Consider the following 26232-nt stretch of genomic DNA (forward strand, 5'->3'; position numbering starts at 1 on the left):
CAACTTTAGTAAATCGATATAATCAGTAACATGTGATTATAAAAACGCACCTAAATATTGTAGCGATCTCAGTTAACGTAGATCCGTAAGGGGAGTTTGGGTGGGGGAGTCAGCAGCAGGGCTGGTAGGTTATGTAATTAAACACAAATACATAAGCCCGATAATATACGCTCCTTGCAAAGGAGCCGGCTCCAGCGGTATCGGCGATGTGCCTTTTAGTGCGAGAGGTCCCGGGTTTGCGCCCGCCCTCCGACTGTGTGTGGATTGCCTCACCCTGTGTGATGCGCCTATCTACGTTAACTGAGATCGTTTTTATAATCACATGTTACTGATTATATCGATTTACTAAAGTTGACTGATGCAACGTAATGACGGAAATCCTTAACCCCGCCCCTGGCTCGGCTCGGCTCGCAGCCGGATTCAGATGTCTTGTGAGGCTGGAATTTCGGCTCAGCTCGAACATTTGAAAAACGTTATGGGAGGGACAGCCTATATACAAAACTTGTGGTGTTCAAACTATTTGTACAACCTGTCCTGTCACATTAACAAATGTTTCTCTTTGGTAGAGACCTACCAGTACTTTCCCTACTAAAACAAACCAAAGAAAGTACAAACAACTTTGTACAATCTATTCTTCTGCTGACGTTACGGCTTTCGCTGGTTAATAATGTCTGTCTGTATTAGGCCCCACTCAGTGGTCTATCCTTTTGCCTGTTTCATTTATGTTAAAGCAAGGTGCACATTTAAATCAAACACACACAAAGAGGAATATTACAAATAATTAATAATACACATTAAATAGTTTAAAATACAAGTTTACATATCCCAGTATTCAAATGTAGAATTTTTATTTTCGTGCAGAATTTGTGGCTACCCGTTTAGCATGGGTCCTTCAGCAGGTTCGCCGCTTTAGACTGTCAGAACAAATCTGTATGTTGTGTTATTGATTGTATTTGCTGCTAATTTGTTCAGTCGTTTATTTTGAACGTGTAGTGTTGTAGGGTAATAATTCCCCGCACGATTAGATAACTAGATGAATTCACGTATGTATATACAATAAACAATGTGATGTGCACAAAGAGAGAGGGGAGGATGAATTGCAAATCACTTTATGAAAATAAATCAAGTTTTCACAAAGTTATGGAAGACGGTTACAAAAGAAAATTCTTATCAGTGTTCTTAATTAATAACATGTAGTTTAGCCGACTGTTAATTAATTATTAATTCGAGCTTGCTGACTCAACTGTATCGTTACGGTTTACAAATTATAGTTCCTTATTGCCAGGTACAGCAGTGCGAGCACAACTACCGTATACATTTTTTTGTGCAACATCTGTTCACGTTGAATGGTAATACTGTGGTTATGATATTTTAGTTATCTCATTAATTAGGTTATAATAATATGGCAAACCAGTGTTTGTGCTCAAATAAAAATGCATTAATTTCTGCACGTTCGTCTTGGGAGCCGTCATCTCCTGACCAGCTCTGGGATGTTTTGTGCTTGGTTACCGCTAACAGTCCTGCAGAGTTATCAGAAAAATGCTCAGATCACTCAAATAAGTACGTAAGTAGTTTATGTTCATGAATATTACCATTTTGTTTTCCACCAAGGACATTCTGTAGGGCGATTCTAGGTTTGAAGTAGTCGATATTAGACTTTTTGTGTTGTTTGGTACTAATCCTTTAGTGTACATTGAAGCTGGATCATCAGGAAGTGTTAGTCTTGATAACAGGCTGGTTTATTCATTGTAACAAACGTTAGATTGTTATGGAATTAACCTGTAGATTATTTTTATTATTATTATGATTATTATAACAAATTAATAAATATGTTAGTTATTGGTCATGTATTATTAATGCTGGCAGACCATGTGCTATTTTATTGTTCAAAGCAATAAATGAGAGCAAATGTATGATCTCGGTCTATACAGTTGCTTTAGTCCTGTCAACGAAAAGAGATAAGCAGTAGATTTTATATATTTGTTAGCACTCAAATCCCAACCTGCTTGTACTTCATAGGGATGAGCTAGTGTTTCTGGAGCAGCCGCCGGACAATGGGGGAGATTCCCCCTGTGTGCTTCATCTCCAGTGTACCTCGCAGGGAGGCTGTGAAATAGCCTTTCTGCAGGTGGTAAGCGAGGCTCGCATCATAGAGGTGTATTCAGACACAGAGTACTGTGGCACTTGTCGAGGAGAGAAAGTCAGCAGTTTGCAAATCAATGGGTATGTTTTTTTTTTTTTGTTTTTTTTTTCTTTTTTTTTTAAATATAACACACTTTTACATACTTAAATGTCCGACAGCATCCCATTTAAATTCCATTTAGGTCAATTGTCTTGGTTCCCCCATCTTGCTTATAACTGCCTTTAATATTTCTTACTTCCACTAGCAGCACAAGTGTTGCAGTGGGTAGGGGGCAGGTTAATGGTTACACTCTGATGCACCAGATATACATGGAGGGGCCACAGTGGTGCTTTAAACTTCACCAAGCTGTAATGAGACTAACAGGAAATTGAACCTAGCAAATCTAGAAGAATACATAAGTTTAAAATTATTTTCTTTTGCAGTGTTAATGAAAGTATTTCATTGTACAAGAAACGGTTACATCTCGAGTGTCCTGTGACGTCTTGTGACGTGAAGGTAAGAACACCTGGTATTGTGGAAGCAGAACTGTGAGTTGTCAACTGCATAGTTATACAGTGTAACGCTGTGTAACTTCTCCTTAACGGTGCAGTTTGAAATCATTGAAATGGTACCATTACAGTCCCTCCCGCTATCCTTTAACCGATGATGTTATACGCTCAAGTCGTGTTTATTACACCGTGTAACACATTTTTATTTTTTTTTGGTTCCTGGGTAGTAAGTGTTATTTCCTAATTGCTTATGCCTCAAAAGTATAGAAAATGACTATTATTCCCCACAAACTTTGCTTTTGTGACCAGGACAGTGATATTTTGAAATTGATCTATTTCCAATGAGAAAACGGGCGAATTTGTGTGTCTTCGTTCACATAAAGTCAGAATAAAACAACATATGAATCCAAATTAACATGTATTTATACTAAAGTAATACAAAAATGACTACAAAAGATTTAGAAGTGAGTAGTTTTTCGAGATTTACGATTATACTGTAAATCACTTTCACGAATCAGCCCCCAAATGTAGTCTCCCATCATGTTCTCGTTATACTGTCCTTGGTAGCGGCGTTCAAAGTCCAGTATATCCTGGTGGAAGCGCACGCCTTGCTCCTCCGAGTACGCTCCCATGTTCTCCTTGAATTTATCAAGATGAGCATCAAGGATGTGGACTTTGAGGGACATCCTACAGCCCATTGTGCCGTAGTTCTTCACCAGAGTCTCAACCAGCTCCACATAGTTTTCGGCCTTGTGATTGCCCAGGAAGCCCCGAACCACTGCGACAAAGCTGTTCCAAGCCGCTTTCTCCTTACTAGTGAGATTCTTGGGGAATTCATTGCACTCCAGGATTTTCTTTATCTGTGGTCCGACAAAGACACCGGCTTTGACCTTTGCCTCAGACAGCTTAGGGAAGAAGTCTTGAAGGTACTTGAAGGCTGCCGACTCCTTATCTAGAGCTCTGACAAATTGTTTCATAAGGCCCAATTTAATGTGCAGTGGTGGCATCAGCACCTTCCGGGGGTCCCAGCCGTACTCATCATACTTCAAGGCGTCCAGCAAGGTCTTGATGCTGTTGTAATCCTCTTTGAGGTGCACCGAGTGAGCCAGGGGAAGAGACAGGTACTTGTAACCATTATGGAGCAGCACAGCTTTGAGGCTCCTGGATGAGCTGTCAATGAAGGACAGTATAACGAGAACATGATGGGAGACTACATTTGGGGGCTGATTCGTGAAAGTGATTTACAGTATAATCGTAAATCTCGAAAAACTACTCGCTTCTAAATCTTTTGTAGTCATTTTTGTATTACTTTAGTATAAATACATGTTAATTTGGATTTATATGTTGTTTTTTCCTGACTTTATGTGAACGAAAAGACACAAATTCGCCAGTTTTCTCATTGGAAATAGGTAAATTTCAAAATATCACTCCTGGTCACAAAAGTAAAGTTTGTGGGGAATAATAGCCATTTTCTATACTTTTGAGGCATAAGCAATTAGGAAATAACACTTACTACCCAGGAACAAAAATTGTGTTACATAGTGTTATTGCTTATGGTCTCTAAGAAAAAAATATTTAACCAATGCACTGTTCTTTTTTTCTCCAGTTACTTTCCCTAGGTAGAAAAAACAGAGTGGGCATTAATAATGTTTTGTTAGGAGTGAAACCTGTCAAGAGGCCTGTAAGCTTTCCTTCAGGAGGAACGAGCATTGACCTGGAGCGAGTTCAGACTATTGTGGAGTCCATGGGAACCAAGCTTTCCCCAGGAGCACAGCACCTCATGGACATGGTCCAGTTTCAGCAGAGGGTAGGTCAAGTGTTGATAAGAGGCTGTAAGAGGACAAGATGCTGGGTGGGTTGAAAAGAGAAACTTATGATGAAATAGCAGGGATGAATTAATAGAGTGCTATTTAAAATAAGATGTTTTATCTATTGAAGTGTTTACTCTAGTACTACAGTAAGGAAGGCATCTTGTATTTTCTGCTAGGGAACTCCATGTTTTCATGCTGCCCCTTTTTAAGGAACTCACAAGGACATACCCCACCACTGCGCAGCACTGACTGTTAATGTGATGCCCTTTAGCCATTGGTAATGCTTCCTGGCGGACTCGCATGTTTGTTTGTTTTTTAAAGTATAACCACTCTATTTTTTTAAGGGAAAAATGAATCAATGATATTGTTAAATTGAGAAACGACATTAGAGTGATATAAGAGATCTTGTACTATTTAGTTGTTTGTTTTTCATTTTGTTAAATAAACAAGTTTTTAAACAGTAAACGATTTGAAAATTATACCTCTTCCTTCGTGTTAGTAAGTGATAATGCCCATTTGTCCTTAATTTATATTCCTAGAGAAATATACAGTAATGAAAGTAAGAATAATAATATTTGATATTTCCAGAACCAGCAAGATAATCTGGGAGGCTTTCTGGGGCTTCTCATGGGAAATAGACAGTTTCCAGTTCTTGGAAAAGAAAATGCAGGATCCAGACCGACCCCTGACGTCAATGCACAAACTGCAGAGGATTTTGAATTAGCAGGAGGCAGCTTGGATCACAGCTCTGCTTCTAGCCTTGAAGCAGAAGTCATTGCAGGAGGAGTGCTGACTACTGAAAGTCTTCAGCATCCTTTTGGAGTGGACAACAAGGTCCCTCCTGCAAACCAAATCACAGACATGGTCTCATCCTACCTGCGTAACCAAACCGAACAGAAGCAGAACACTATCGGTGTAGACATGCTGCCGTTCCTTCAGAGTGTGTGCGGTCAGGTGAAACAGCTGCGCATTGAGGATGGAGCACAGAAGAGTGAAGCGGTGCAAAGGAGCAAGCCAGGTCCAGAATTGGAGTAAGTGTAAAACCAGCATTCTGTTACAGTATAAGATCATTTAAAAATAATCCAATCCTCAGTTTCCACTGGAAATGCACACACTGGAACGGAGACGTGTCTTCATTTAACTTGCTGTGTGTAAGGAAAGTGATATCCCTTGTGGACAGTATTGGAACTGCATTCATCTGATGCTGGTAATTTTTACAAACTTGAAACCTTGATAACTTAATGTAAAAAAATAAATAAAATACAGGGTTTTGAAGATGTAATGAGAATTTATAAATATGAAAAAATTACACCACACGGATAACGTGGGATAATGTTTTTCGTTTCCTCATAAGGCAAGACTGTTCTCAGGTGGCCAGTAAGTCACTACCACAAATGAAACCTAGAAAGATATATGTAACGCAGGCATAAAAGTTTTACTTAATTAAAAAAAAACGAGTCAGACAGAAATGAAAAACAAACTGCTACAGTACACAATGTTGGCATTTTGTACATTTTCCTATAGACCTTTGTTAATAAAAACCTGTCTGAAACGTTACAGCTGAGCTGTATTTCACTGCTCTGTTTGCGTTTGCTCTACAGAAAGGAACACGTGTGCTGCTCTTCATTAGAGAAGGTGCTTGTGAAGCAGATGGAGATGATGGAGAAAAGACTCATGCACTGCATAGACCAGCGTCTGAATGCACTGGAGGACAGTCTGGAGAGAAAGGTCCAGTCTGTGCTGGACATCGTTCGGAGGGCTGACGGCCCCAAGACGGTCAAACAGGACTGTGGTTGCCATGGAGCACTGGTAAATGGAAATGCATAACCAAGACCAATCGGATGATGAGCAGAGTAAATGAAATGGGACTCTATTCAATAGATTATAATACAGGCAGATATACATATTGCTGCTATTTGATTTTGTTAAAATAGGGTGTTTAATGCTTTGTTAAAAACAAAACACTAAAGAGTACTGTTACTAGATGCCTCACCTTGGTATCGAATGGGCCATTTTTAGACCTCTGTTTAGTTCAGTTGAACAGACCTGCTTGTGTGTTTTACTGATGGAGTTAATATTTGAGCTGCATAGCCCCAGACCATTTACCAAAATAGTAAAGACCCTCATTCTTGTTCTAGCCCCCATTTGACCAGAATGCAGCATGTCGTTGACAGCAGCATTATTTTAGAAAGGGATATTGTTTAAGTCACAGTGTATGTTGCAGTTTTCAAGTACATTTATTTTTTTTCTAAAATGGTATTATACAAGAAATCGCTATCAGTTGACTATTTTTTGGGTTAAAATTTAAATGCACAAAACCATATCCTGCTTTCATGGTGTACTCTGCACCATGTGATATTTTCAAGAAATAAACCTTTAAAATGTTTATGGTAACATTTGATTAATGCTGTATTTCTGTTAAAAAAGGGAGGTGTTACATTCAGGCAATTAAAGAATATGTATTTATAAAGTTAATTCTATTTTTAGTACAGTTAAGATCTGCACATATAATGCATTTTTTTTGTTTAGAATGTTGCAAATGTGCAGGATGTGTATTTACATACAGTATTTACATTTTAACAAACATTATTTTGATAAATTGGGTAGACAAAAGACCACTTGAACTATGAGTACACAAAGAAACAGTGTAATACCTAAAATTAGGGGGTCTAGTGTTTTTATTGTCTTTGAACGGAAGCGATAAACGAAAATATACACTAATCAATGACAGTCTAACTTGATAAACCTAGCGAAAAAAAACAATTGAAGGAACTACTTGATACCCATTTCAGGCAAATAAGGAATGCTGTGGTGAAATAATTTGAAACTAAAAGAAACAATGTGCTTTTAAAAGCCATTTTATTGTATTAGTATTGTTACAGCTTTAATAAACTATAATATTGTCTAAAAGATCATTATTACAAACAAGAGAAACAGGATTTCAGCATTAGGATACATTTTGATTAGGTTTAAACACTGTTTAATGAATAGTTTCTCCAGTAAAATTGTTTGAGCTTAAAGATGTAAGTTGCTAAGGATAATGTTGGTGCCTGGTGCCATTTATAAATGAAAATGACAGATAGCAATGTCATCCAATGCTTGTCTGCTAACATGATTACAGAGAAAGTTCAGGAATTAATAGTTTTGATAATATAGTGCAGGTAACTGTAAAAGCTGCTGCTGTAGATTCAGAGAAATAACTGCTTGGATCTTTATGTGGGAACTTACGCAGGAGCCTTTTCACCCGCTTTCATCTGGTCTGAAAAGCAACACATTAGAAAGGGTTATTTATTATAGTGTTATATAGACAATCTTATTTCCTCTAATGTACATCTCTGAAGGATTTTGTACTGTAATGCTGCCTAATATATTACTGCTACATGTTAAACGTTACAACGTCTGTTCATAAAATAAGAATTTATTTCATTAGTATGTTACAGAACCCAATGCAGTGTTCAAGAAACTTTACTGTCCATAGGCAAATAAACTAGGGAATTACTAGGGGATTTTTTTTTTTTTCACTCTGGAACAAGTTACAGCATTTCATCCTAGATTTCAATCACCATCTAACATGGTTTCTTGGGATTACTCTTAACAAATAAGTGGATTTCCTGGCATAAACAAAACAAAAAAAAAAAATTATATATATATATACACACACTATTCTTCGTTTTTTTGTTTTTTTTCCTTCTGTGGTTTATCCAGGCAAGGTATAGGCTGATCAATTCAAACACTTTGTGCTGAAAAAGTTAAAGAAGAACATAATTGCGTTTGATGTCTTTTTAGCAGTGTCTACTTTCTGATTACCTCCAGGAGACCCCTCCTGCCTCAGCTTGATGGGTCCCACCACAACTTCAGTCTTGCTTTCGGACGAGCTCAGATCCCTCTTGCTTCTGGGTAAGCAGCCTCTGTAGCAGCGAGCTGAATAATCGTAGGCCCGGCACACTGCAATTTTACACTGCAGGTACACTGAAGGGTGGCTGCGCAGAAACTTGAAGGCACTGAATTTGAAGCGGGCAGTGTTGGTAGAATTAGAGTAATAGGAAGAGTATGTGCCATCTCTCACACACCTGAAAAATCAAACAGTACATGTAAGTATGTGATGGATTATAAATCATCTACATTTCATAAGTGCTCTGTTAACTCAGATTCTAATATAGAATTTAGAATACGTTTACATGGTAAGTAGGGTGTCCCCATGGCTCTGTCGCTTGCATGCTTTTCTCCTAAGAGGCTTTGTACTTTAAGGGTGCTCTATTCTGCCAACTGAAAAGTTGAATGTGCCACCTTAGGCAAAACTGGTGTCTATTTAATTTGTTTGTGTGTACCCTATTCCCCTTGCTCATCTTTTATATATTGATATAGCTGCTGATAATGACAACATTGTGCAAGTTCAGTAATAAGTATAGTCCTACCCGTTTCTGATTAAGTCGTAGGTCTTTGACACAAAGTCATGTGAAGAAGGAGAGGCCATGCAGGTGTCCACAAACACAACCAGGTCCGAATCTGAGCTGTTGAGCTGCACTTGCACGAAAAGGTCTTGGTTCAAATCCACATAATATGGCCATTCATGAACAGGTCTCCAGAACGAATCTGATGTATAGAACGCCATGTTGACGCTGTATCGGCCCCAGCTGGTTTCGTTGGCAGTCACCTCTTCCTTTGCCACGTACATGATCTGCACCATTGTGTTCTGTTCCATTTTGCAGCCCACGCGAAGCTGCAGGTTGGTTTGGCGGGTGATCACTCCTCCAGAACTATAAGCTCTGATGTTATTGTAATAGGCAATGCTTCCGTTATTTACCTGCAAAGGAAAATATCTGGGTTGTGGTGAAACTATACGGAGGGAAGTTGAGTCCTACTCCAGATGTCCAGGTTATATTCTGCAAGTATTTCTGAACCAGCTCAATAAACAGTACAAATCCTAGCAATAGGTTCAAATCCTAGCAAGGGAAATACAGTACATTTTTCAGAACTCTGGAGATCGATGTCTTCATATATGATAACGTACACATTTCTGTAGTTACTTTAACGACAAGCATCTCTGGAAGCTTCTTATGTAACTATGGGTAGCCCTGGCTGCCAAAATAGTTTTCAATCCCAGTTTAATTTGAGTAAATACTGAAAGAAGCTTATAAAAGTCCTTTAACAGATGTTTTGACTCAGTTAAATATTGAAGTTTCTATACAGTAGTAGTATTGTACTACATATTCTGCTTCTGGATAGTTATGGGTGATTCTTGGGTGATTTACATTTGGAAATATTTTTAGGCAGGGAGTTCCACAAGTGGGTGTGCAGTAGCAGCTGAAGGCTATTGACTGGAACATGAATGGTGCAACCACCAGGAACTGCAACAAGGTGTGGCCAGGTACAGAACATGGCTGCAGTTTTAGGTATACATTTCTTATAGCTAGAAAATATATATAAACTTACTGGAAGGATACGAAACCCCCAGTATTATTATTAATTTGGAAATTGTCAGCTTTACAGAACTATGCAATAGAGCTTATTTTATGAATATGTTATATGTCTGAGATATACAATAGGAGGCTGTGTGGTCCAGTGGTTAAAGAAAAGGGCTTGTAACCTGGAGGTCCCCGGTTCAAATCCCACCTCAGCCACTGACTCGTTGTGTGACCCTGAGCAAGTCACTTAACCTCCTTGTGCTCCGTCTTTCGGGTGAGACGTAGTTGTAAGTGACTCTGCAGCTGATGCATAGTTCACACACCCTAGTCTCTGTAAGTAGCCTTGGATAAAGGCGTCTGCTAAATAAACAAATAATAATAATAATAAACAAATAATTGTATTACATATCGGTATTACATTATTTTAATTTTTTTGTAACTTTAGTTGACCCTTTCATTTTAACCAGTAAACTGTGGCATTGACTGTATTTGATTGTATGCTACCACTGTATGCAGGTGAACTGGAAATGTATAGTGGTTATATTGTGAAAGCAATAAAATATTAATATTAAAAAGGTATGGCAAGTTGAAAGCATTTAGATGAATGCAGGTACTGTGCAGGAATTCTGACCAAGCTGCATGTTCTTAGGGACTGGCATTACCTCCCGGAGCGTTCCACAGCGATTCAGCGGTATTCTGAACAGAACCTGAGAGCCCGTGGTTTGCGGTCTGCAGTTTGGATCATTCAGGTATAATTCACTGGCATTGTAGCCCAGGGACTCAATGTAAGACCTCTGCAAAGTCACTTCCATGTAGTCGGAACTGCACTGGATGTTTGCTTTAAGAAAGCAGGAAACAGCAGTGAAAATGAAGCTTTTAGAGAGTGAAAATTGGGTTTAAATTGTGCACTACTTGCAATATAAATGGCTTTAAAGAAGATGTATCTCCCTGTGTATCCTGTTAAAAAGTATTAAAACGAATGACTTTATTTAGCCTTCTTTAATAATTGAGACTGTAGGGGATATAGTATGCAGAAACAAAAATCCCCTATATAAACATATAGTAATGAACATGTCAAATGTAACTTAAATTAAATGTGTATTTGAATTACCTCGGTTTTGATGTAAAGTGTTGTAGTGGGCATAAAACCCAGTATCTGTGACAGACCCATCTGTTCTGAACACCACTGTCATAGCGTTTGAAGATGATTCAAATACAGTTACATTATTACGACAAATAAATCCTATGCGACGGTAGTTGGTTGAAGGTCCATCATATATTGAAATTGAATCGCAGTTACAATTACTGCATGCTTCCATTCTGAAAAAAAAAAAAAAAAAACTGTTGTCTCACAGATATTTTCCATATTCTGTGTATATTGAAAAGTAGATGCTCCATTATACTTTGAACAACTGAAAACAGAGCTCCACAAAGCAATTAATATATACAGGGTGATTCATCTTGCCATCGGGAAAACAGAGCTCCACAAAGCAATTAATATGTACAGGGTGATTCATCTCGCCATCGGGAAAACAGAGCTCCACAAAGCAATTAATATATACAGGGTGATTCATCTCGCCATCGGGAAAACAGAGCTCCACAAAGCAATGAATATATACAGGGTGATTCATCTCGCCATCGGGAAAACAGAGCTCCACAAAGCAATTAATATATACAGGGTGATTCATCTCGCCATCGGGAAAACAGAGCTCCACAAAGCAATTAATATATACAGGGTGATTCATCTCGCCATCGGGAAAACAGAGCTCCACAAAGCAATTAATATATACAGGGTGATTCATCTCGCCATCGGGAAAACAGAGCTCCACAAAGCAATTAATATATACAGGGTGATTCATCTCGCCATCGGGAAAATCACATTGTTGCAGAACTTTTTTTGTTTCATCTTTTTCGCTTTAGGTGTGCGAGTAGACTGGAATACGCAGAGTGTTGATGAACGGCATTGATCATGAATGTAGGTTCTGTCCACAAAAATGAACTTACATTTATAAAATAGATTTTCTTGTGACCTTTCTGTGTCATGTGAAGTAAGAGTTATGTTGACACTGGTGCCAAATGAGTCTGCACTAATAATGGGTCGTTCCAAAAAACATACTTACTGTATTTGAAGGAATGTCAAGTATATTTTATCATTTCTTTCAACCTTTATGTACCATGTGCAGTAGGCTCCATTTGGATAATTATACGGGTAGTTGGGGCTTGAGAATGATCCATACGGTCCTTCCAGGTAACCTCCACAGGAACCTAATTAAACAAAAGAAAAAAAACATGCAAGAAAGTACTGCAGTGTTTCATATATAGCAAACAAACAAACAAAAATTGCATTATACTATAGAATACTGTGTTTAATATGTTTAATTCAAAGGCAGTATATTAGCCATATATGACGTAGTTGCTAGCATTTTTTTAAATCCCATGCTCTACTTGTTGTTGGCTTCAGTGCCTTTGTCCCTGCTTTAAGTTTTGATTGTTCCGAGCAGCAGTGCACATGCTGGGTGAGCCACTGGAGAATCCAGGTTAATAGTTTATGTACTGAATCTTAAAATATCTACCTGTAACTGGTGGTGTTGTTGGAAAGGTGGTCGAGTAGCAATAACCTGAGGAAACAAAATCTGTATTTAGTGCATTAGCACACAGGCTGCACATGACCATTCTTATACAAACATTTCCATCTGTGCTTGGAGTGTGACTGCCAACTTCTGAGTAAGTTCTCAATTGCTACAGTTTAATAGTCCCTACATTACTTACCGTAATTCACATAGGAGCAGTAGTTACAGAAGTCATCACAGCAGTTATTATAATAAGCACAATTGGAGCTGCATGAGCAATTCCCAGCATAACCATGGCACCTGCCATAGCATGATCCTGGTGATGAATAGAAAGAAATAAAAAATACTGTAGCACAGGTTGAGAGTTTTCTGTATTCTATGGTGTGTGAGAAAGAATCAAATGTGCCTATAAATAAAATATAAAAAGTCTATGGTACGACTCCTACCAAGGCAAACAGTATCCACTTAGCTCTGAATAATAACAGTGATGGGTTATAACACAACAAACACCCACCTGGCGTGCTTGGGGTTGGGGTGCTTGAAGGCTGACAGTAACCTAGGGAACAGAAACTTTTTGTTAGGTCGTGAGTGTATAGACATACATATCTGGTGTATTAAAATGAAAAGAATGCATTTAAATTGCAGCTGTTCATCTCTATCTTATCTCTATGATGTAGGTGCAATGCATCTTAACAATCATGTACAGTCAGTCAAAAGTATTTGGTCAGATAAGTTTTGTTCAAGGTCATATAGTGACATTACAGGTGGATTTAGACTAGCTCCATTGCATACACGACTCAAGAACAGGTGCATGTCGATATAATGTACCGCAGAAAAGCATTCTGATTTGTTATAAAGGTTGTGATGGTGTATAATACTTACCGTTATTCACATAGGAGCAGTAGTTACAGAAGTCATCACAGCAGTTATTATAATAAGCACAATTGGAGCTGCATGAGCAATTCCCAGCAGATCCATAGCAGTTGCCTCTGCAGGACCCAGGAGCCATTGTTGTTGCTGAAAGAAAAGCACCAGTCAGAAACCGTTTTTCTACACTTGAAGTACCTGAAATAATTTCCAAACAAGACAAGCAGTACAAGAAAACACATCTTTTTTTAGAGAGGGTTTTCTTTGCTTTGACAAATCAGATATTCAAAATTCTGTGACATAATCAGTTACGAGCACATTCTCTATATCATTAAATAATGTTTACACCTGCAAAATGGAATAAAAGGTCCCTTTACATAAAAATCATATAAAACGGCTTAACTGTAGAGTACATTTGTAACAGAAAATGTTCCCGCAGCACGATGTTTGTTGTACCATTAGAATCTGACTGCTTACCAAAGTGCTGTGTTGGTAAGGATTACTCCCGCTACATGGACAATCTTTACAAATCGGGTTTTCTACAACTAAGCAACCAATAAGCCAAAAGGAAAGCGCTGAAATCAATAATCATAAAGAAAGTAATTAGGGAAAAAAATGAAGACGAACATTTAGTGGAGACTTCATCTGGCTTCATTATGACAGTGAAAAAAAAGTAATGTTCTGCCTTGCTTCCCAGACTTGCAGATGAAACAGCAGCTTTATTTGTTGAAAATTAAACATTTCATTTACATCATATCCAGTCTCACAGTTAAAGTTTGCAAGATAGCAGGTGTTTGTTTGTTGTGTCTTCACAATCTTTCCAGGACTCGTATCATTCAGCAAGATTAGCGCTGACTTGGGTCAGTCTACACAAGCGACAACGCTCTGAGAAGGATAGTTATTATTTTGTATTATGAATACTGTGTTTAATATGTTAAATTCAAAGGCAATATATGACGTAGTTGCTAGCATTTTTTTTAATCCCATGCTCTACTTGTTGTTGGCTTCAGTGCCTTTGTCCCTGCTTTAAGTTTTGATTGTTCCGAGCAGCAGTGCACATGCTGGGTGAGCCACTGGGGACTCCAGGTTAATAGTTTATGTACTGAATCTTAAAATATCTACCTGTAACTGGTGGTGTTGTTGGAAAGGTGGTCGAGTAGCAATAACCTGAGGAAACAAAATCTGTATTTAGTGCATTAGCACACAGGCTGCACATGACCATTCTTATACAAACATTTCCATGTACGCTTGGAGTGTGACTGCCAACTTCTGAGTAAGTTCTCAATTGCTACAGTTTAATAGTCCCTACATTACTTACCGTAATTCACATAGGAGCAGTAGTTACAGAAGTCATCACAGCAGTTATTATAATAAGCACAATTGGCGCTGCATGAGCAATTCCCAGCATAACCATGGCACCTGCCATAGCATGATCCTGGTGATGAATAGAAAGAAATAAAAAATACTGTAGCACAGGTTGAGAGTTTTCTGTATTCTATGGTGTGTGAGAAAGAATCAAATGTGCCTATAAATAAAATATAAAAAGTCTATGGTACGACTCCTACCAAGGCAAACAGTATCCACTTAGCTCTGAATAATAACAGTGATGGGTTATAACACAACAAACACCCACCTGGCGTGCTTGGGGTTGGGGTGCTTGAAGGCTGACAGTAACCTAGGGAACAGAAACTTTTTGTTAGGTCATGAGTAAATAGACATACATATCTGGTGTATTAAAATGAAAAGAATGCATTTAAATTGCAGCTGTTCATCTCTATCTTATCTCTATGATGTAGGTGCAATGCATCTTAACAATCATGTACAGTCAGTCAAAAGTATTTGGTCAGATAAGTTTTGTTCAAGGTCATATAGTGACATTACAGGTGGATTTAGACTAGCTCCATTGCATACACGACTCAAGAACAGGTGCATGTCGATATAATGTACCGCAGAAAAGCGTTCTGATTTGTTATAAAGGTTGTGATGGTGTATAATACTTACCGTTATTCACATAGGAGCAGTAGTTACAGAAGTCATCACAGCAGTTATTATAATAAGCACAATTGGAGCTGCATGAGCAATTCCCAGCAGATCCATAGCAGTTGCCTCTGCAGGACCCAGGAGCCATTGTTGTTGCTGAAAGAAAAGCACCAGTCAGAAACCGTTTTTCTACACTTGAAGTACCTGAAATAATTTCCAAACAAGACAAGCAGTACAAGAAAACACATATTTTTTTTAGAGAGGGTTTTCTTTGCTTTGACAAATCAGATATTCAAAATTCTGTGACATAATCAGTTACGAGCACATTCTCTATATCATTAAATAATGTTTACACCTGCAAAATGGAATAAAAGGTCCCTTTACATAAAAATCATATAAAACGGCTTAACTGTAGAGTACATTTGTAACAGAAAACGAGGTGTGCTGTGGAGATTTCCCCTTGATGGTGTTATTAATGAATATTTTTTTCATCACATCTCTCAAATAACAGGATGCAGAAACAGTAGCTATCCCTTTAAAACTGGATTCCCAGGTTACCACATTGGGTGTCCTTACCTGCACTACCTCGATCTACACTGCTGTGTCTAAATAATGTTACTCATGCACACATATGTATTTTGTTGGTCTTTTTATGCATAAAGACTACAATACATCAATATAAATGAAGCAGTCTGGTAGGCACAACTATGTTGTGATACTTATGCAAAGTAATGCAATGCAAATACCTGGTTCTAGTGTTGTAGGGTTCGGATAGGAAGTAGTGGAGGTGTACGAGCAGTAATCTAAAGGAACAGAACAGAGTTGTAGGGAAAGAAATAACTGCAGTATAATCACAGTTTATAGATAGGTTACAGGTTATGGAACATTTTAAACAGAAATCATTTCATGATTTTATTTCATTTAATTGTTTCTCCATCCTTTGAAAAATAAAATATAACTGAACACCCCCCCCCCCCACCTGATACAAATTCTACCTGCTAAAAGGGAGCTGTTGTAAAGGGAGCTGTTGTAAGGGGAGCCTTAGCTCCGGGCGCCCTGAAATTCAAACCCTGTACCCATACAGTTTTGGTTTTCCTCTTTCTCTCCCCTCCACAGTACTTCTTACTGTAATTCACATAAGGGCAGACGTCACAGAAGTCCCGGCAGCAGCTATTAGAATACACACAGCTGGAATCACAGGAGCACAATGCATTAGATCCACCGCACAGGCCTGCACAGGATGCAGTGTCTGAAACAAAAGAAACAACACGTTCACAGTGAACCAGCTATAGATTCATACACACAAACAATATATTATAAACTACATATTATTTACTAAGCAATACAGCAATTATAGGGCCACTCTAGATAATTTAAGTAGTTTAACAACTTAACAAGAAGCAACTATTCCCAGCTTTAAGGTCGTTTTATTATATCTCATTACCTTTCAGAAAAGAAGGGGGTCAAGTTTTGCATAGAGTTTTATTTCTGTTGTTTAACTGGCAACTTTTCATGTACTGTAAAGCCTGCTACAGTATGTTAATTTGAAGTATTTAGACCACTATGTATGTACAGTATGTGTTCAGTATAATACTTTGCACGTCAAATTATCCAAATAGTTTTTTGAATTTCAAGCGGAATTCAAGTCATCACAACCGTTTTAACCGTTGTGTACAGACAGGGTCCTATACTTTTGTTTTTAGTTTTACATTACCTACCATAATAGGAGTAGGATGCAGTAAATCCTGTGCCTGTGACGGAATGGTCGGAAGTGAAGACCACAGTCATGGTATTTGAAGATGAATGAAAAGTCTCATAGTCAGCCTGACACACATCTCCGATTTGTGGAGAACTGGTTGAGGGGCCATCGTAAACTCTAACATAGTCATATCTGCATTCCAATCTGAAAATAAATATAACCGCAAACACGATGCACATTCAGTTGTACAGCTCTTTTGAAGTGCTTGTGTTTGACATGGTAACAGTAATTGGGGGGAGATGGGCTTGAGGCAGGTTGCTTAGGTTTGGGTTACTGTATGTTTTGTTGTTTGTTGTTTAGGCCAATCTAAAATAAAATTTAAAAATTATTAATCGCAAAAAAAAAGAATATTTATTTATTGGTAACGCACACTAAACAATGTCCTACTTACCGAACATTTGTCAAAGTCAGGCTTATTTGACTGTGTCGATCAACTTTTATGTACCAGACACAGCGTGCATTGTTTGGGTAGGGGTATGGGTAATTGGGGCTCGTAAATTCTCCTCTTTCACCAGTCAGTTGACCCCCACACGGTACTAAAAATAAAATAATAATATGAATGACTGGTAAGGTTTGGTACTTTGCAGGCAATCCCTTAGTTACGACCGACAAGTCATGTGAAAAGAGGAAGCGGTACGTACCAGAAGTGGTGGTGGGCCAGGCTGTGGTTCTGTAGGGCCAGTCTGTGGTTCTGTAGGGCCAGGCTGTGGTTCTGTAGGGCCAGGCTGTGGTTCTATAGGGCCAGGCTGTGGTTCTGTAGGGCCAGGCTGTGGTTCTGTAGGGCCAGGCTGTGGTTCTGTAGGGCCAGGCTGTGGTTCTGTAGGGCCAGGTTGTGGTTCTATAGGGCCAGGCTGTGGTTCTGTAGGGCCAGTCTGTGGTTCTGTAGGGCCAGGCTGTTTTAGAAGTTGAAAAGGAACAAATACATTATGAAAAAAAAAAAAAAACATTCAAACAAAGGTTTAGGGTTCATGACATGGTTGTCACGTCAACTGCAAGCTAACCATGCCTGATACCATGAGGATCGGTGCAGTCATAATTAAGCAGGATCTCAGTTTGGTTCTTTCCACATGCCCAGGACAGCTTTTTTATTTTATTTTTTTAGTATGGTTTATAGCAATGGAGAATCACTCCGGGTTGCCTCAACCACCTGTCTGCCCCAGAACAAGTGGCTGTGGCAATCCAGGGGAATTAAAAAAAAAAAAAAACTGAATGACTGATAACTTACAAGGTATACAAGTTGTGTACTTTGTAGACAATCCCTTGAGTGAAGTAAATTAATAAACATGCGAACCATGGTTTTAAAACCCATTTGTTCAAATTTAGATCACCCATAAAAATAAGTGGTTGATGCAATCCGGGGGGAATTCCCTGGTGCTGTAAACTCCCAGCTCTGACTTTTCAGTTGCTGAAACCAAAAATAACACTTGTTCACTAATAAAGTATACGAGTGTGCATGGAGGCAGGGTAGGGTAAAACAGACCTCAAAGGGTTGTGTGCTTATATTGAACCCAATCTTAAATCAGATAAACACCTTACCAAACAGTGGATGAACCACTAAAATGATGCAACACAGTTTTTAACTAGGATCAGATAAATACTGCAGAATAGTAATATAGCGGTGTGTTCACTAAAACATTGGAACTGTGTTAAAGCAGTTGGAACTTACTGGATATCTTTGGGTATCTTGTTGTGGTGTACCATTTTGGAGAAGGAACTCCTGAAAGAAACAAATTCATGCTTTTAACCACAGAATGGTGGAGGTTCTACACTAATTGAAATATAAAGATCATATCCATATACTATAGTCCAGTTCAGTTCATGTTTCTAACTGTCTCGTTATATACTGTATACTAATGCACAGGTAAATACAATGACAACAACTCAAAGGCAGCTTACCAGGATACAAGTATTTAAAATATAAAATGACCAAACTTTTGTAAAAATAATACTGTACCTCTTGCACTGCCAAAAACTACCAACAAGTATGCAACAAGTTGCACCACAGTCCTCATCTTTCTCCTCAGCAGTCTGTAACAACTATCAGTCCTGTCAGCTTTATGTAATGTACCTGCTACGCTGCAGTTGGGATTTTATGAGAGCCACAAAGCAATAAGATGCCATATAATGGTATGGAAGTGCTCTATCTTATAATATATAAGCGTGGAAATATTGCATATGGATGTAATATTACAAACGATTTTATGATGCTGAGAAAAAGGAAGCTGGAGATTCACAAACTTTAAAGTTATTGAACTTCCTTAAACAGCAGGTATTTATTGAGAGTTATTGAGAGTTCCTTATCACATTTATTTGATTTGGCAAACCGCTGAAGACTGAATTGACAGGGCAAGACTGATTGTGTTGAATGTACTGGGTTTGATTAGGAGCTTATAACTATTTGGATTTTATATTAATTTTAAAAAGTGAGGGGCAGATATTTTGAACATTATTTTTGTTGAATCATTTGAATTTTATAGGGTTTACATTTTATTTCCCTTACAGGTTCACTTAAAAAGTACAAAAGAAACAAAGAGTGTGAAAGATGGGCTGATATTTTTGGCAGTTAATGCAATGCTAGCATTAAATACTGGAATTGCGCAGTTTGTCATATTGTTTTTCAATCCAAACCCTATTGTTAATGAATCAGTAATAGACCAGTTCACCCCATAACATAGATCCAATAAAATACAGGCATTGAATCAATTCAATTCAATCATACAATGCTGGGCAATACCAGATGAAAATTACCTGCTGTGTTAGATGTTTCTTGGGCAGAAGATCCTGAAAAACACAATTAAACAATGCATAAATACTCCCATCTTACACAACAGTGAGTTGGTTGTGGATGCTTTTGCAAAGTTTTTGGGTCAATATTTTCATATTTTCTACCACAGTAAAACTCATTATATTCAGTGAAGTAGTCTTCAGTATTTAGCTTTGTTGAAGTCATGGGAAAGGTATGAAAAACAAATCTGCACATTAACAGAAAACCATCAGCTGTATAAATGATATCCCTTCGTTGTAAAATATTTGCTGAAACCATACACAATTAGTTCACAACACTAATAAATGCAAGTATATCATTACGATAGAGGCAAAGCGGGGAGCAATGATTATTACAACACGGTAACGTTTATTCTACAGTGTAATTTATATTCATGATAACATACCTGGGAATGCACTGCCAAAAGCAATCAGTGCGTATACAAGCAGTTGCACTGCAGTCTCCATTTTTCTCCTTCGCAGTCTGTTATAATGATCAGTCACACCTGGTATATATACTGTACCCTACCTGCTGAACAATGGGACTGTTATTTAGCTCCTATTATTTATCAGAGCCACAATCATACATTTAAGATAACACAGCTCTTTCACTGTAGACTTATTTATTTGGTTTTGCAAAACAGTGGCTATGGTTGAATGAAACCTTTCATTCTATTAACCATTCTGGGTGCTTCTGGGGAGCCAACTTTCCAATGTTTCGGTATGTTTAACATGCCTTTGTCAAGGGAAGGTGTGTTTGAAAACAAACAGTGGAGGTAATTAGACGCTTTTGATGCCATGACAACCACACTCAGTTATTTCTATTTAAATTGATTAATGTGTTTGGGGTGTAATGATCTACTATTTCTTTCTTTCTTTTTTTCCTTTTTTTTTTAAATTTAGTAGTCACCAATTAGTTTTTTGTTATTTTCTCCCCAATTTAGTAGTGTCCAATTATTTTGTTTAGCTCAGCTTACCACTACCACTCCTGCGCTGACTCGGGAGGGGCGAAGACAAACACACGCTGTCCTCCGAAGTGTGTGCCATTAGCTGCCCGCTTCTTTACACACTGCAGACTCACTATGCAGCCACCCAGAGCTAAGGCGTCGGAGGACAATGCAGCCCTGGGCAGCTTACAGGCAAGCCCGCAGGCGCCCGGCCAGACCACATCAGTCACTGGTGCGCGGTGAGCCGAGGACACCCTGGCTGACCTAACCCTCCCTCCCCCCGGGCGGCACCCCCTGGGAGCTCCCGTCCTCGTCGACTCGAACCGGCGACGTCCAACCACTCGGGAGCCCCCTACTATTTCTTTCTATTTAAAACCTTCAGGCATCATGGTATTGAGTCTATTTAACCATTTATTTTCCTTTATTCTTCTGTATTGTACATTATCTAAATTTATTCCAAAACTACAAATTGTAGGTCACTGATGTTTCATATATACATTTGACTTTATATATAATTACACACAGTTGTAGGCAAAAGTTTTGCTTTTGTGGATGAGTAAAAAAATTATTTATTTCAGTAATATTTTGCAAAACACCAAAAATGCTAATTCAGAAGTATTCATACCCTTTGATGCTATGATAGTATTGTATACAAGGTGCTACTAATTTCAATATGATAATGCAGAACCTAATTCTAGAAAAGTCTAGAAAATGTTGGATTATAGGTGAACATTCTTAGAGAATATAAAATGGTTAGGCATAGGATGATTGCTGTCATTACCAAAAAGTCAGTAGGGGAAAAAAAATGAAGAGCTATCTGAAGACCTGATTTATTGTCATAAAGCTCGAGAAGGTAACAAGAAGATTTCCAAGCATTAGAGTATCCCAATTTCAACTATTTGTTTCTATTATCAAGAAGTACAAGACTCATGGTACTGTCACAACGCTCCCTCGGTCTGGAAGAAAGAAGGTTCTTTCACCAAAGAATTGTGAGGAATGTTAATAACAATCTGAGATTGTGAATTGGCTGCAAGTGAATTGGCTGCAAGTGGGACTGGGGTTTCCATTTCAACCATAGGTTGAGTATTGCATGATGAAAGTCTCAATGGTCGCAGGCCAAGGAAAAAGCCACTCTTCGGAAAATGTCACAAGGACAATTGCTTAAAGTTTGCAAAATGGCATTTGAATGATGGACATGAGTTCTGGTCAAAGGTTTTGTGAAGTGATGAAACAAAAATCAAGCTATTTGGTCACGCTGATAGTCTAATGTTTGGAGAAAGTCTGGTGAGGCGTACAAAGAAAAGAATACCATACCTACTGTCAAGCATGGAGGTGGTAATATCCTTCTATGGGGCTGTTTGGAAATGTAGTTCCAATACATGGTTAAATGGATTCCATACCATACCAAAAGATACTGGCCAGTCATCTGAAACCCTCCGCTACAAAACTTGGTTTAAACCACAACTGGACGTTCCAACACAACAACGATCCAAAGCACACATCAAAATCTACTTCAGAATGGTTAAAGAAGAATAAAATCAAGGTTCTGGAATGGCCTAGTCAAAGTCCTGGTCTAAATCTGATTGAGAATCTTTGGTATGAGTTGACGAAGGCTGTTCGCAAGAGAAGTTCTCGAAATTTGAATGAACTGGAACAATTTTGTTGAAGAATGTTTAAAAATCACTAAAGAATTATGTCAAAAGCTCATTGACAAATATCCTAAGTGTTTAAAAGAGGTTATTACTGCTAAAGGTGCCTCAGCTAGCTATTAATTTCATTTTCCTTGTCAGGGTATGAATACTTTTGAATTGGCATTTTTGGAGAAACTGCATAAATAAATCATTGTAGACATTTATTTCTTGTAACTTTTTTCCCCTCATCCACAAAAGCAAAATTTGAGCTACAAAAGATTTTTCCTATAATTATTTGTTTTTGAGAAATTTCTAGAAATTATATAGTTCCACTGGGGGAGATATACATATACATATACATATACATATATATATATATATATATATATATATATATATATATATATATATATATATATATATATATATATATATATATATATATATATATATATATATATATATATGAGACTTCTTTCCAGTGAATAACCAATCACCAGCTGCTTCCCCTATTAACAGAAGACACTGTTCAGGTGAAATGATCCAGGAAGTGTACAGAAAGTGAAAGCCTCCTTTAACCAGAGTACCAGTGAGCCCCTGCCACTGCTAATGACTAACCATGCAGATACAGATACAGATACCTTTATCACAGCACAAAGGAGGGCTGCAGACACCACACGCACATCAGAAAGAGAACTACTTTATAACACTGTATACACTACAGTATTGTTGTTGTGGCTCACTAATGTACTAACATTCACATTCTACATTGCAGGGATTTATGACAACATGGTTATATTTTGTAATATCCGACCTGCTTCAAATTGTAGTAGTGTGTTTCTTAAAGTATAAACCAGCTAAATAAAAGTTGGCCAAGCTTGAGAAAACATTCCATGTACGTTTTGTTCCCCTGATAAGAATCCCCTTATCAGTCATACCTTTTAGAAAAAGTACTTAAGAGTATTTACATTCATAATTTATTGCGCATGTAACAATAGGTGATAACAGATTAGCTAGCAGCTAATGCAACAGTTCATATTTTCAGGTTTACCGTATTGCAAAATAGCAATAACTGAATGAACTGCTTATCATGTGCAAATAATACTTAGCTTACTTTAAAATTGCAATTTGTTTGTACATTGCAAGCATTGGTGAGTTTTTTTGTGTATTAAAAACCACAAACATTTTTGGCACGAATATCAAATTCCACTACCAATACATACTTTGTATTGCAAGTGTATTGATATATTGCAACAGGTCGCCAAACATTTCTGGAGCAAAATAAGTTTTATTGGTGTGATTAGCCAAATATTTTGGTCGCAAATATTTATGGCTTTACAGTAACTGCTGTAGGTCACAAAAATCATACACAAAAATAATTATGCTTTGTAAGCATCAAGTAATTGCCTGTGCGTCACAGCGGTGTGCGAACGGCAGGTATGTTTAAAACAGTTCTTCATAGGCTGCTGTTGATTTTCTAACAATTCTTGTTATTTTCAACTGCTAAAATTACATTTTAGGAAAAACGTTTCAAACGAGTGCAAATCATACCCATGTTTTAAAAGCCTGGGGGATACCACTGCATTATGTGCATACAAAAACATGGCAGAACATTAGAATATTGGACGTACAGAAGCATGCAATAACATGGCATTGTAATAACTGGGGCAGCAGTGTGGAGTAGTGGTTAGGGCTCTGGACTCTTGACCGGAGGGTCGTGGGTTCAATCCCTGATGGTGGGACACTGCTGCTGTACCCTTGAGCAAGGTACTTTACCTAGATTGCTCCAGTAAAAACCCAACTGTATAAATGGGTAATTGTATGTAAAAAAATAATGTGATATCTTGTAACAATTGTAAGTCGCCCTGGATAAGGGCGTCTGCTAAGAAATATATAATAATAATAATAATAATAATAATAATAATAATAATAATAATAATAATAATAACTGGGTAACTACCAACAACGATTCCTGCGTTCACAGGGTAACCGGGTGCAATTAGTGTGTAATTGTGTTACCATGTAATTACATCAGGTATCAAATGATTTTCACAGGTCCATTTCCATTACACACCATGCAGGAGCAGAAACCATTGGTATTGCATCATGTTATTACACTGTAATTCCATGGCTATTCACAAGCAGTGTTCCACTGCATTGTTATTGTTACAATAAACTTGAAATTGAGCAGTGACTGGATGGTATCACTAGATTCACAACCAACTTAAGCTTATGGGAATTTAAAATGAGATTCCAGTTGGCATACTGACACACAACCAATTGCTATACAGAGCAATCCGAGTTGCAAATTGGTCAGATTCTTAAGAAGCTGACAAATGCATTGAATGGAGAAAGAAAAAAGCTAAGTTGCTTTGTGTTAGAAGAGTGAGTGGGGTGGGGGAAAGATGAATAGGTGATGATGATAGTTATGAAATCAGGCCATGGCACAAGGTAATTCAGTGTTATGTGTGATATTTCTGGCCTGGGCTTTTACCACATTCCCAGATGCTTTTCCAGTTGATTGGTTACTCATGACCTCAAATGTGGTAAGCGGTAGCACCCTTCCATTATAACTAACATGCTCTGCAGGGGAAATTGTAATATATGTGCCCAGTATTCTGTCTTTCTTAAGACTCACCATATTAGCCATTCAGTACAGATGGGGAAAACAGCAGTATGTGGCAATCTGTGGAGTGATCAGTTGAAGTGGTGTGGAAGTACAGTATATATTCAGTATGTAACATTAATGGTTTCAGGGATATGGCAAGAGGTTAAAACGAAGTGGCAACAAAAATGGTCCATTCTTATTGAACAATTAATTTGTGTTTGAAAGCATGCAGTTTGTGTCAGATTGAATCTGGAATGTGTCATTAGGTATTTAGGGCATGGGCATGGGTGTCCGCAGATAGGTGTACTTGCGCCCCCCTTCTCCCCCCCTCGAATCTGAATTTACAAAAAAACAAACAAAAAGAAAAAAAAAACAATAGTTGTACTGTTTTTCAGGAAAATTAAGACTGGTCTTTAGATCTGTGTTGAATTTTTTAAAATGTGTTTTCAGTTAAGGTTTTTTTTTTTTTTTTTTAAATAAACAAATAAAATAAGACTACCTCTAATTTTCTCCGAGAAGCATCCTCCCTCTCTTTACGTGTCGCGATGAGTTAATTATACACAGATGAGATACGCACACACACTAGGGCCTCTGGCTTTCGGTGTTTTCTTCCGACTTTTCGCCTCTGCTTTATGAATTAATTTCACAATTAAGAGTTTCTCTGTTTTAATTCAGAAACCAAAACACATTAAACAGTGCTCAGGGTCATTTTAAAAGGGGAGTTAGAGCTAAACACGGCAAAAACACAACTGTTGGCGAGCAAATGACGTCTGTCCTGAGATTAATATTATGTTAATTTAAGAGATGGCTAAGAAGAGGTCATATGTGCATGACGATTTATTACCATTTTGCTAATTTGCATACGTTTTGCGTCGTGTTTTGTATCATTTGAGGCAGGTCTGACAGCGCCTAGCCAGAGTGAAAGGAAAAAGGTGTTTTTTTTTGTAATTGACTCCTTCGCAGGATACGATTTCTGATCATCTATATTTAAATAAAATTACTAACAGAATTAATTCTGTGGACGCCCATGGTCATGGGTAGAGCCACATAAACCGATTATTCGAGTATTCGGATCAAGCTCTCCACAGGTGAGGGCCATTGGTGTTGATCGGACTAATAGAGGAAACAGCTGCTTGGATTTGTCTGGTTCTCCAGAGTAAGAAAAGCAGCGATAATCACAGATACGGATGATCCTCGCTTGATTTCTGTGGAGAGCTCAGTGTGAATAAAAAAAATAAATAAATACTGTAAAGCCATAAA

At 38.0% G+C, this 26232-nt stretch overlaps 2 protein-coding genes across 4 annotated transcripts; one reads left to right on the plus strand and one right to left on the minus strand.

Annotated features, from left to right (window-relative positions):
* The first annotated feature begins 870 nt into the window (after positions 1 to 870).
* On the plus strand, positions 871 to 6912 carry LOC117415553 (ATPase PAAT-like). 2 transcript variants are annotated; one of them, XM_034026065.3, is made up of 6 exons: positions 871 to 1564; positions 2020 to 2223; positions 2566 to 2638; positions 4238 to 4438; positions 5031 to 5473; positions 6044 to 6912. In XM_034026065.3, the coding sequence occupies exons 1-6, from the start codon at positions 1491 to 1493 to the stop codon at positions 6267 to 6269; spliced, it is 1221 nt and encodes a 406-aa protein (XP_033881956.1). In that variant the 5' UTR covers positions 871 to 1490; the 3' UTR covers positions 6270 to 6912. The 2 variants fall into 2 exon arrangements, with proteins under 2 accessions (XP_033881956.1, XP_033881955.1); XM_034026064.3 differs by having other exon boundaries at positions 871 to 1560.
* A 351-nt stretch (positions 6913 to 7263) lies between these two features.
* Positions 7264 to 20301, minus strand: LOC117415718 (deleted in malignant brain tumors 1 protein-like). 2 transcript variants are annotated; one of them, XM_034922051.2, is made up of 22 exons: positions 20194 to 20300; positions 19772 to 19804; positions 18690 to 18740; positions 17665 to 17916; positions 17415 to 17559; positions 16983 to 17167; positions 16391 to 16513; positions 16011 to 16067; positions 15286 to 15420; positions 14918 to 14959; positions 14603 to 14719; positions 14407 to 14451; positions 13300 to 13434; positions 12932 to 12973; positions 12617 to 12733; positions 12421 to 12465; positions 11968 to 12112; positions 10959 to 11167; positions 10510 to 10685; positions 8858 to 9246; positions 8250 to 8512; positions 7264 to 7701 (listed from the first exon to the last, which is right to left on the minus strand). In XM_034922051.2, the coding sequence occupies exons 1-22, from the start codon at positions 20252 to 20254 to the stop codon at positions 7667 to 7669; spliced, it is 2802 nt and encodes a 933-aa protein (XP_034777942.2). In that variant the 5' UTR covers positions 20255 to 20300; the 3' UTR covers positions 7264 to 7666. The 2 variants fall into 2 exon arrangements, with proteins under 2 accessions (XP_034777942.2, XP_058882215.1); XM_059026232.1 differs by lacking the exon at positions 7264 to 7701 and having other exon boundaries at positions 7949 to 8512; positions 20194 to 20301.
* Between the last annotated feature and the right edge of the window lie 5931 nt (positions 20302 to 26232).

Source organism: Acipenser ruthenus, chromosome 7 (assembly GCF_902713425.1).
Source record: "Acipenser ruthenus chromosome 7, fAciRut3.2 maternal haplotype, whole genome shotgun sequence".
Lineage (NCBI taxonomy): Eukaryota > Metazoa > Chordata > Actinopteri > Acipenseriformes > Acipenseridae > Acipenser > Acipenser ruthenus.

Excerpts from the sequence above, each read along its gene's own strand:
- LOC117415553 (XM_034026064.3), top strand. The coding sequence starts at position 1,403 with ATGGCAAACCAGTGTTTGTGCTCAAATAAAAATGCATTAATTTCTGCA. Across the intron at positions 1,561-2,019 it reads TGCTCAGATCACTCAAATAA|GGATGAGCTAGTGTTTCTGG; the intron begins GTACGTAAGTAG and ends TGTACTTCATAG. Across the intron at positions 2,639-4,237 it reads TGACGTCTTGTGACGTGAAG|TTACTTTCCCTAGGTAGAAA; the intron begins GTAAGAACACCT and ends TTTTTTCTCCAG.
- LOC117415718 (XM_059026232.1), bottom strand. The coding sequence starts at position 20,254 with ATGGAGACTGCAGTGCAACTGCTTGTATACGCACTGATTGCTTTTGGC. Across the intron at positions 16,514-16,982 it reads TGCATCCTACTCCTATTATG|ACACTGCATCCTGTGCAGGC; the intron begins GTAGGTAATGTA and ends CTTTTGTTTCAG. Across the intron at positions 11,168-11,967 it reads TTGACATTCCTTCAAATACA|AATGGAAGCATGCAGTAATT; the intron begins GTAAGTATGTTT and ends TTTTTTTTTCAG.